Source organism: Kryptolebias marmoratus, linkage group LG2 (assembly GCF_001649575.2).
Source record: "Kryptolebias marmoratus isolate JLee-2015 linkage group LG2, ASM164957v2, whole genome shotgun sequence".
Taxonomy (NCBI): domain Eukaryota; kingdom Metazoa; phylum Chordata; class Actinopteri; order Cyprinodontiformes; family Rivulidae; genus Kryptolebias; species Kryptolebias marmoratus.
In genome coordinates this window covers 17,144,847-17,156,749 of record NC_051431.1, presented here as the reverse complement: position 1 = coordinate 17,156,749, position 11,903 = coordinate 17,144,847, and the positions used below count along the sequence as shown (strand labels likewise).

Here is an 11,903-nt window from a genome sequence, read left to right as displayed (position 1 = left end):
CTGGTGTTTTATAAAAACAGAACTTAAAACTGAGACATCCTGCCTCCGGGCCCGGTCACCTAGTCCTGCTAGCCGCGAACAAGCCCGCCGCAGTCCGCCTCTCCGTCGAACCCAGGGGGGCAGTCTGGGAGCGTGGCGTGCGCATGTGTGAACATCGAGGGGTGTGATGGGCAGTTAAGTTACAGAGGTGAATGGTAAACCAGGCAAACCAGAGTCACGCACTCACCCACCGCACACACACACATATACACACACACACCCCCGCCTGAGCCCCTCCGCCTCGTCCCCGTCCTTCAGCGCGGTTGTCCCTCGTCTCCCTCAGTCCCAGCCGTTGTCCTTGATCATGTGGGCCAGCTCGATGATGAACTTGCCCTCTTTGTACTTCTGACTGCTCTCGAAAGCATGTTCCTGGAGGACGGGAGACAGAGAACGTTGTCACGCGTGTAATAAAGACCGCCATCGACAAAACAAACACATGCTTCAAAGGACGTTTTTCTTTTTAACTGCATATAAGGGAAAAAAGAACGATAAAATCCATTCACCCCCTCCTGGCTCTACGGAAGCTGGTTACAAAACAATCAGTCGCTGAACGCTGCAGGAGAGCCAAAACTCCGACCAGAGAGGAGGGGATCATCGTACATCACACTGACAGCAAAGTGTCTCTAACCGCCAATAATCTGCCGAAACCAAAAGCCTCCGGGCTGGAAAATCGCAAGCGTTAATTCAGGCTACGGCGCGTTCGTACTCCCAGGAGTGTGTTTCAAAATGCAGCTGAAACGAAAAGGCAGAGCCTCCCTTGAAGGAACGCGTATCGCCCGCTGCCTCAGGTCAGCTGGTAACGAGAAACGACCGTTTTAGGCGTTTCGGTGAAATCTCGAAAATAACAAAGCGGGCAATTTCTTAGCGTTATGTGTTGGGGGGTGACTCTCAGCTACTACCACGACAAACTTTAGCTCAACATCAGTAAAACTGACAGAGTTATGGCTGTGGCGGCCATCTTTAAAAGCTGTTCAGTTGTAGGTTTAAATCCAGTGATTAGGGTCTGACACGTGGTCCATGAGATGCTTTGCTAATGCGACAGACAGCTGAAAAGTATTATCGTCCATTTTTTTAGCCCCGAATGATAAATATGAGGAAACCGATCTGATCTGAAGACTGAACATCTAACTGAGGCTCATCGCTGCTGAGACCCAGCTTATGTCCTGACTTCTGATGCCTCACTACGACGAAGATGTTGTTAAAAACGTTACGACACGTTACACAGCCAACGCCGACCTGATCGCACACGCCTGTAAGAGAGAGGGATGTGGGGGTGATTGTATTTCTAATATTGCATAAAAACGTCTCGTTCCGTCTCACTCAGTGCTTGTAGGCTGTCAGAACAGGTTCGAACCGCGTCGTCGGGGTGATGACGAACACGTTTTATTGGCTTCAGATGTCCAAACACGCACGGCTCGCCAGCTTTATAATCACTGTGGCGTAAACACAACAGCTCGACGGGGAAAAGTTGCTCTAATTTTAAAGACGAGGACAAAAGTTCTACTCAGTTTTTGTTCTTTTTTTTTTTTTTATGTTCTTGTTGTTTTTTGCAAGATTAGGAGATAAATTTAAAAAAAAAAAATTCTTCATCCCTCAGTTGCACACAGTGTTAAGATAATCAAAAATACATTGTTGTGAGATGGTTTGATATATCCAAGTTCCAGTGGAGTCAGATTAAATGTTCACGTTATTTTTGTAAAATAAATCTGGTCGTGTGACTCACCGACTGACCCCGCAATGATCAGGCGATCAAGCGTTCACTAAAAGAACTCTACGCTATTGTCTTTTAGGCAATGAAATGTTTATTTTCTTGTTTAAAAAAGGAACTGGACTATTTGTTTGAATGTATTTCTAATATTGCATAAAAAAGGCTTTAATGAAAATCTGCAGAATGTGTCAGTTTTTGTTTTTTTTATCCCATTAATCGTCTGAATAATCGAGAGATTAATCGGCGACTAAAATAATCGTTAGTTGCAGCCCTGCTTTCGACACGGGTTTAAAAACTCTGGCCCGCCGGCGGGGACTTGTCGACACACCTACAGCAACCCCGCACCACAGCGGACATGTCGGCGTGCGCGGGGCGAGTTTCAGAGATGGGCGCTACCCTGTTTTGTTTTTTCGCTGGAAACACGTAGATGTGTACGATTTGAGGGGAAGAAGACAAACTCTCTTCATCTGAGGCTGCATCCTAAACCCTGCAGGGTAAAAATAAATTAAAAAAACAATACCCTGAAAGAAAACAGACACAAACAACTACTTCTGCTTTCTGTTAGCGGCTTAGCGCTGCAAGGATGAACCCCGCTCGCCCAGAACCGTGTCTCGAAGGAGGCCGGACGCAGTTGTGCTTCCTCTTGTAACAGTTGTACTTGTGTGGTGTCTCTTTAGGACAGGGGTCTCCAATCCTGGTCCTCAGGGCCACTATCCTGCATGTTCTCCTTGTTTCTCTGCTCCAACACACCTGATTCAGTGGTTAAATCACTTCTTCATGTTCTGCAGAAGCCTGTTAATCACCCATTGATTTAAATCAGGTGTGTTGGAGCAGAGAAACAAGGAAAACATGCAGGATGGTGGCCCTGGAGGTTGGTAAAGAGGGCGTTTAATAAAGGACAACCACCGTGGAGATCCCAGCACCTGTGTGGTTGTGAGTTTTTGACCGTCCGCTGATTGTTTATCCTGAGCACAACCCAGCGTTACACCCTGTCGATCCTGTGCGCCCCGTTTCGTCTCGGACTGTTTTGGTTTCCGAGCTGCAGAGGCCCGTTATCAGATTCCCTCGCCCCCCCTGCCAGCAGAAGTGCACTGGGTCAAACCTCTCTCACCGGAGCCTTCGTCGGGCTGTGGAAAAATTGGATATTAGCGGCTGCCTGCCGTTCCACTTCCTCTCTCGTTCCCTGACAGGAATAGAAACCACCAGGAGGAGCAGGCCGCTCTTCAGAGCCGGGCCGTTTTGTCGGGCAACGTAAGGAGAGCAGGCGCTTTTTAGCAGACGGGTTTAAAGTTTCACGCCGAGCGGCTAAAAATAAAAGGAGGCCGGACATTTGAGAGCTTCGATCGGTGGAGCCTCGGCGCGAGTTAACCCTTCGAGGACGCGGCCACCGGGCCCTCGGCAGCTGAAACTCTCACAGGATGGGAGCGGCTGACACATGTGGATCTGTTTGAGCTCATCCTAACAGGAGACCTAAAATAACTCAGACGAGCTGAATCACAGCTTTACACGCTTGAACCACAGCACTGGGCTCAGGTTTTTAGATTTTCTCGTAATCTTTTACAGCAGACCCGATCAATCATCCTGAAGGGCTTTATTTAGACTTTGGCTTCTTTCTCACTGATCAGTGGCTCTTTGAGGACTTTCCTACTAGCAGAATTGACTCAAAAACACAATTTGTTCTCAATAAAAGACCGTTTTAAATAAAATCGTAATCTGGCACCAACAAGGTAGGACGATCTCTCTGGTCCTGTTTCAGGATTGTTTTTTTCTTATTTCTTAAAGACATATCTTCCAGATATCGTTCACCAGCTGAAGACAGTTGTTATTTAGCTCTGACGCATCTTCTTGTTGTCCTCGTTTTAAAAAACAACAACAACCCACGGCACAGTAAGATGTCATGGTCAGATACAGGGACTGGGTATAAAAAAACTAACCAGGAGCTGTTAAATACAGCTAGCGCTCTTTGAAGGGATCTCGTGTGGCAACGTATTTAAACCAAGGGTTTGGCGTGCAGAGCGTGTGGTGGGGGGATGACTCTCAGCTACTACCACGCCAAAACTTTAGCTCAACGTCTCTAAAACTGAGCGGATTGCGGCCATTTTGCTCAGGTGGCTCGGCTGCGGCGGCCGTCTTCAGTTTGGCTGACCCCGGAGGTCAATCAGCTGGTAGACGGACATCATATGGTCGCCTAATAATTAAAATATTAAAGGTGTTTTAAATGTTTTATCCATGGCTGGACTGCTGAGCGTGGCTTTTTGTTCTGCTTTAACATAAAACCGCTCGACCGCGCGGTCAGCTCTGGTTCCTGCGTTGCGTTGCTGGGCTGGTCCAGAGCGTTTTATGGGGCCGTGTTGACACTGCAGAGGAAACGAGCTGCTCCTGGGCCTCCACAGGAAATCACCTGCAGCTCTCCCTGTACCCTGACCCAGCACCGACGTGTGTTGTTTTTTTTTGGCAGATTATTGAAAGAGCCGACTGTGTTTGTCGTTTCACCGTCAGAGCTGTGTCAGTTAGTCACCTGGGGACAGTTTCTGGTTTACAGCCTGATGTTTGCTTTGTCTTTCCTAATAATTACGGCCCAAGAAAATACCATATGTGCCAGATTTACTGCTACAACCTTCAGACTAGAGGAGGTAAAATGTGTTGATTTACAGGCTCTTCTCCTGTCCCTGCATGTGAGAGAACCCTGACTGAATACTGAATACTAGCCCTTCACATATCAGAACATTCAGCTCATTCAGAAGATGGGTTTTGGTAACTTTTACTTTATTTACCAAAATTCTCCCCGTAGAAATGCATTCAGATGACTTCAGTCCTGTCAGAAGCACCGTTCTTTCTGCAGACTTCCTCTATTTCTGTCTCCAGCTGATCCAAAACGTTGCTGAGAGATCATGTTTCTCCAGTTTTAGCTTCTCTCCATCGGCTTCCTGTCAGATTCAGGACAGAATTTGAAATCTTCTAACATCCAAAGCTCTCAACAACTAAACTCCATCTTATATTAAAGATCTTATTGTTCCATATTTTCCTAACAGAGCACTTCACTCTCAGACTGCAGGATTACTTGTGGTTCCTAGAGTTTCTAAAAGCAGAACAGGAGGCATGAGCTTTTTGTTCAGTTCTCAGGCTCCTCTCTGGTGAAACCAGCTTCCAGTTTCTGTCCATGAGGCTGACACCCTGTCTACTTTTAAGACTATATCCTATAGTTAGGGTTGGTTTGGGTTTCCTGAGCTCTCCTTTAGTTCTGCTGCTCTAGGCTCAGACTGCTGGAGGACAAACTGACCACATGTCCTCCCTCTGCTGGTGTCTTTACTCGCTCCACTGTAATTATTTCCATCATCAACATGTCTTTCTTTGTCTTTCTTCCCATAGAAACCACACCTGGACGAGTCAGTCTGTGTTTGTCTGTGTCTCTTTCCTGTCCTCTAACCCCAGCCGGTCGAAGCATATAATCGTTCACCCTGGTTCTGGTTCTGGTTCTGCTGGAGGTTTCTTCCCGTTCAAAGACAGTTTTTCCTTTCCATTGTCTCCTCTGCTGCTCAGGATGAGAGACTGAGACGAAGTGAAGATTCATAACAAATCTGCTGGCTTCCTTAAATAGATAACTTTTACCTTTTTATAATGTCTGTGAATATTTCTGTGCAGCTCCCTGAGACGACTTTTGTTGTGACTTGGTGGGATATAAATAAACTGAATTCAATTTCAATTATTTTTAAGCCACTTTTAGTTATTAGATAGTCTTTTGCTACTTTTAGCTTCTAGCTAGTGTTTTTTTTGCCACTTCAGCCTCTAGCTAGCCTTTGATCCTATTGGCTAACCTTTTGCTACTTTTAGCTGTTAGTGAGCATTTTGCCTCCTTTAGCTTTCAGCTGGTGCTCTGCTTTCACAGTGTTTCACTTCTTTCGGCAGAGTCTTTCGACGGCCAGTTCCTCCTGTCTGTAGCTGAGAACGCGGCAAACCCTCAGACTTAAACGGTAAGAGAAAATAAAGCCGGCAGCTGAACCCCAGCTCGCTGTGAGGAGGAGGGGATGTGACACCTCCCCTCAGTCTGCACCCGAGGAGCAGTCTGAACATTAACGAGGGCCCCCTCACATAAAACCAAATGGCGCTACAAGAACAGCTTCCCTAAACCTGGATGAGCCGGGAACCGGTCGAGGGCACTCACGTATTTCCAGCCCAGCGTCGTCTTGCAGTTCTCACAGTAGATATCCGCTACGGCGTGCAGGCCTGTCAGCAGAACCCTCTCCTCCGCAGGGCCACACCCGACGTTCACCCTGAGAGGAGACCAGAGGGGAGAGGTGGTGGTGGGGGGCATGAGCCGAAGTTTTAAAAATAAAACGGCGATGAGAGGAGTCACACAGCCTGGTTTTCAGCTGGTTCTGTCTGCGGTTCCGTTTAAAAGGTCCCTGCCGCCTAAAGTTCGGCCATGCACAGCACTTTTACCCCCCCCCCTCTTGTAAAGTCATGCAAACAGGCGGGTGGAAAGTTCAGATCAATACTCACACTGAGTTGAAGAGGTAAGCTCTGCCCTGGCTGCCCTGGAACGACTGCAGAGGAGAAACAGACAAGGAGAAACACCCATGAGAAAGGCAGGAAATCTGTGCCTGGGATCTCCGATCGTCTTCTCCCTGAGCGGCTACGTGCCGGGAGGACGCACCTGCTTCACATCACCATTATGATGCAGTCATGAACCTGAGGGCTTCTTCTACTGTCTGTTAAAGCGGCGCGCTAAACCGCTTTATTTGGCGCGGCAATCCCACGACCAGCATGAGCTTTTTGTGCTCAGGTGAGAGTGTTTTCATAAAAAAAAAAAGGAATAACACATTCATAATCCAGCTTATAGCGTCAGCCGTTCACAGGCGTGAAGGTGGATGACGCCTGAGGCGAGTGTTCAACCTGCTGCTCGGGTTTCTAACTCCTCATCCGCTTTACGTCTGCAACAACGGTCTTTTAAATAAAAAATAAAAAAATCAAGTACACATCCAGTGGCGCCCCTGGTTACCTTGGAGATGAGCTCGTCGTGGTTGGCCAGGTGAGCTCGGCAGTGGATGCAGCTGTAGGTCCGGTGGCAGCTCGGCAGGTACGCCTGGAAGGTCTTGGAGCGCGTCATCCTGACCATGGGCGGTGTCGGCGGGCGGTGCGAGAAGGGACTGCCGGCCCAGGTCGGCTCACAGGGGAAGCACCGCAACACACAGGTGAGGGCCGTGGTGGGCGGTGGGTCGGGAGGTGAACACCTGAGCACAGGAGGGATGACGGGGTTACGGTCCGCTCTGTCTATCAGCTGAACCTACAAACACACTGCCCCCCGCCTCTGTCACGGCGAGCGGGAGTTTTCCTCTCTGTTGCTGTTGCTGAGTTGTGAAGAAGAAGCACATCACTCCTACTCTGGCCTCCCTACACTGGCTGCCTGTGCAGTTTAGAGTTCATTTTAAGATTCTTTTATTTGTTTTGAAACCCCATCTTACCTCTCTGAGCTGCTTCACCCATACTCTCCCGCTCGTTTCCTCAGGTCGGCCCATCAGCTGCTCCTTCAGGTCGAAACTGGAGCTCAGAGGAGACAGAACTCCCAAATTATGGAACGATCTGCTGTCATGTATTAGAAGTGCCCCTTTCATTGTCCACTTTTACTCTTCTTAAAACACCTTTTTATTCTGTGGCTTTTAACACACGTTGGGACTTTTGCTCTTACCTCCGTCACAGAGTTTCACTGTTTATATTATTGTTTTTTTTTGTCTTTTTCACGTTCTGAGTGTGTATTGATTTTTATCTGTGCAGCGCTTTGTTGCAGCTTTTGTTGTTTTAAAGTGCTTTATAAATAAAGTAGTAGTAGAAGTAGACATGGGTAAACTTAAAAGTTAAAGTTAGACGGAAAGGAGTTGAAGCATCTCTGTGTTTTCTCTGCAGGGTGTCTCGGCTCTTCCTTAAAGAAAAGGGGGAGAGGTCTGGTTATCTGGGAGGGACTCGGGGTAAGAGCCGCTGCTCCTCTACATGGAGAGGAGCCGGCTGAGGTGGTTCAGGCATCTGGTGAGGATGCCCCCCGGACGCCTCCCTACGGAGGTGTTCCAGGCATGTCCAGCTGGGACTATGTCTCTCAGCTGGCCCTGGAACACCTTAGTATCCTCTCAGAAGAGGTGGCTGTGGAGAGAGAGAGACGTCTGAGCCTCCCCGCTCAACCTGCAACTAACCCGGCGACTTGACTCCAGAACGGACGGTAACTGGTATTCCCTGAGGAAAACCATATCGTCCAGGCTAAAAGGTTCAAACGTGCACAATCTCTTCAGAGTATGTGTTGTGGACGAGTCTCAGCTACTACCACACCAAATTATAACCCAAAGTCTGTAAAGCTGAACGAGTTGAAGCTAGTTTTAGGCTGAGTCCGAAATGGAATCAGTTCTAGATCCGGTCATGACACACAGAGAGTTTCATGAAAATCCCGTGCACACACACACACACAAGCCATAACACGAGGCACATTTGGCCACTTTGAGCTGACTTCAGATGAGCTCACATGAATAAACACAGCTACTGCGGCGGACGTCGGGTCCCAATCCATCCTAACTGGTCTACGTGTTTGTGTGTTTGTACAGAGAAATAAACGATGAAATAAACAGGAAGTAAAAAACTGCTCGAGCCGGGCTCCTGCTGGCTAAGGCTAGCCGGTGTGTTCGTTTCGGCTAAACCTGTTTCTTCATGGCTTTGGGACATGTGATAAGGTAAGTTTGATGTTTTTCCACCCCAGAAGTTCAAATATAGATAAATACATATTTAGGGAAAGATGCTACCAGCACTGATTAATTACTAGCATTCAGCTGCTTTGAGTATCAAACTGTCAATAAAACCTTTAACTTTACCTGTAAATATGACAATCTGACATAAGAATAAAGATATTTTTTGTTTAAATGTTTCAGTTTTATTTGTATAATATGTCTGTTCTTTATGGTTTGGGTGTAGATTTGTTTTTGCGTGTGCAGACATGTTTTCTCCTCTGAGATCAATGCCTCGTGTGCTCTGTTCCCATTTAACAAACGAAACTAAAAACTCAAAAACCAGGATCGTTTCTGCTAACTTTTCTGCCCAAGCCGAGCTGGTAACTATCACCAACATTAAATCTGGGGGACATTTAAGCACATATTCATGTTCAGATGGGTTTAGCAGTGGCTGTAGGGTCAGACACTACAGATGTGTAAATGTGGTCCCTCTGGGCTGGCTAGCTGCTGCTCGGCCCTCTGAGGCTGCAGAGATAATCTGCTTAGCTCAGCCCAGCTGTGAGGATCGCGCCACGCTCGCTGCCTGACCTCCGACCAGATCGCGCCTCTAAAATACTTACACCGGTGCGTCCCGCCTGCCGACGGGATTAGCAGGCTGGCCTGGGAACCCGTCCCGGGCGGCCCGAGCTTTCTGCTGTGTGGTGCGGTTGTTAAACTTTGTGCTTTTTGTTGGTTGTTGTTGCTTAATGCAACGTTCATTGGGATTTAGGCACTGCGGCGAAGGTGCTACGGATCAGAGAGGTGTTAGGAGCTGCTGACCTTTCCAGCGTACCGCGGCGCTCGGCTTCCCTCCACATCCTGTCTGCGTTTACCGAAGCATCTGGAAAAGCCCATAAAATGCTGATTGGGAGCAGGACAACAAGGAGGGGGGGCCTCTTGGCTTTTGTCGCTCTGCAGTATGATTGTTTTTATTGTCTGACGGAGGCTGATAAAGGACCCTGGGGGACAGGAAAAACGAAGGCAGACAGAGACGTGCCCCTTGTTGTCTCGGCGCCCGAGGCGTAGGACTGGGGCACTAAGACACCGTTCGGTTGTCAGAGCTGACCCTTCACACACACACACAGACGGATGTTTAACCATCAACACGCTTCATCCTTTCAGTCATTTCAGGACAATCCTCTGAAATTTGTTCCAAACGCAGAGTCGGCTCCCTCTCAGGTACAGAATTAAGGAAAGAGAGTTTGTTAAACGTGAATATTCACGGCTTTTATGCAAATCAGACCACGGATCACCACACAGGCCCGCCCGATTACAGCTGGAGGTTAGCCTTATTTGGCATACAGTCCATTTTAGCGTCTGCAGCTTTAGGAGGAAGAACTGAAGAGTCGAAAAGACAACGCATTTCTGAGAAACTCCAAACGAGGGGGGAGGCTCAACGCGACGCAACGCTGACTGTAACCTTAAGTTCCCTCGAGCAGCGTTACCGTATCACCGTGGTGGAGCTGTGCCTGGAACTCCTGCGTTTTATTGGGAGTCGTTCTCTGAGGGAAAAGCACTTAACGTGAGGCCATAACGGCGCTCTGCACGAAAACTGAAACACGTGTGTGCTGTTTGAAGCAGGACGCGTCAGGCCGTTTCTCCTGTCTCTGATCGGGTATGTCCTCCCATAAACTGCTTGTTGTTCAAGATCAAAACCGTCGTGGTCTCTCCAAATGGGCCCAAACTATGAAACTTCCACCCCCGTGTTTCACAGATGCAGTTTTTTGACCTGAGGAACAGAACCGATGCTTCTCGTTTTAACCAAAAGCTTTTATTTTGGTTGCATACATCGAATTTTCTTTTTTATACACATCTTTCTGGTTCTGTGATTAGGGGAAGATTAGGGGTCCGCAACCTGGGGCTCTAGGGCCACATGTGGCTCTTTGTGGCTTTGACCAAAAATAATATGAAAATGAAGATTATTGACATTTACAACCACAACAGAAAAGACCAGTTTAAGTAGTTTTCTTTGCACTAATGTGAATGTGAAGAGAGCTACTAGCTTTTTAGCTTGTTAGCCTGTTAGCTTGTTAGCCTGTTAGCTGCTTCATTTATCCAACTTCCAGAAACACAGTGGGATCTCAAATGGTTTGAATGTCTTTAAGGTGAGTTGCTAAAGAGAAAACAATGTGCAGTTTTGTAAACATATCACCGATTACAAATCACTGGAAAAAAAAAGGGTTCTGCAAAAACACGACAACTCATTTTGCTAATGAGACTTAAAACTAAATGATTACCTTCAATAAAAACGTGATTCAAGTTGAACTAAATGAAGCTCTCTGCTTTTATAAGGACAAAAATAAAGAGTCCCCATTAAACAACCAACAAACTAGCCAATTGTTATGTTCTTTTTAACTATTTGCTTTATCATTTCAAAATGGAATAGGTATATTAATGCATTTTCACAAACATAGGGCTCTCAAAGGCCGGCTTATTTCAGTGTTTACAGTTTATCGAAGGTATAAAAATGTTTTTCTTTTGTCCTGACTTGTAGAACACTAATAAATGTTAAAAGTCTTTTATGCATTTTAGGTTTTATAATGTAGGAAAACAAGATTTTTTTTTGTGCGGAGGTCAACGCCCCCCGTCCCTCTTCCCCGCTGACTGGGAAAAGGCCCTCCAGTGAGCTGAGAGTGGCCAGCAGGCCACCAGTTGATGACTGCAGCCCGTTTCGTGGCGTCGGACAGGTTTTCTTTAGCGAGAGAGGGAGCTGAAGTTGCTTCCCTGACGGTAAAAGTTGCAGAGCGGCAGAGGAAACGGTTTTGTTGCGTTGAGCTCTGGCGGTATTTCAGTCAACCTAATCCAATCAGCAGACGATGTGATTACAGCACGAACAGCCGCAGCCCAGCTGATGGAGACACATTGTTTTTACAGCTCATTAACATGATAATAACCTGCCATTTACACCGATTACAGGACAAAAGTGACAAACATCAAAAGTGGGGTTTTTGTGTAAAACATGTTTCAAAGAGGTGCAAACACCTTACATCACTCTTTGCTCGACTACGATGCTGCTTCATTTGTTTGTACCTCAGTGGTTTGAAACAGGGCATCGCTCATCCTGTCTGGCAGGAGCAGCTCCTCGCTCGTTCTGCGGAGCGACGAGGCTGAGCCGAACGCTGACGCAGAGTCGAACCTCGACCGACCTCTCTGAGAGGAAAACAAACTGCAGGAACCATCGCAGGGACCCGGGCGGGATGTGACTGAGGAATCCGGGCCTCGGTTTGCATATTCACCCTTTCTTTCTTTCTCTTTTTTTTATTCTCCCCCCTTTCCCTTTCTCCCCTGCTGCCTTTCTGTTTATTCATCAGTCCTGCAGCAGGTTGCTGGAGGCCAGCAAGCTGTCCATTCTCCTCTTTTTCTAAGCGTCATCACAAAAGGCTGCACACCACCAACAACTGCAACTGGGGGTG

At 47.4% G+C, this 11,903-nt stretch overlaps 1 protein-coding gene across 1 annotated transcript in view; it reads right to left on the bottom strand.

The window, feature by feature from the left end:
* Positions 1-123: 123 nt before the first annotated feature.
* The window catches only part of ypel2b (yippee-like 2b), a 13,330-nt gene continuing 1,550 nt past the window's right edge, over positions 124-11,903 (bottom strand). The window contains exons 2-5 of the mRNA XM_017423946.3: positions 6,747-6,978; positions 6,248-6,291; positions 5,910-6,018; positions 124-408 (exon numbers count right to left, since the gene is read on the bottom strand). Coding sequence (XP_017279435.1) covers positions 319-408; positions 5,910-6,018; positions 6,248-6,291; positions 6,747-6,863 — 360 coding nt within the window. The 5' untranslated portion in view covers positions 6,864-6,978 and the 3' untranslated portion in view covers positions 124-318. The remainder of the gene's footprint in view (positions 409-5,909; positions 6,019-6,247; positions 6,292-6,746; positions 6,979-11,903) is intronic.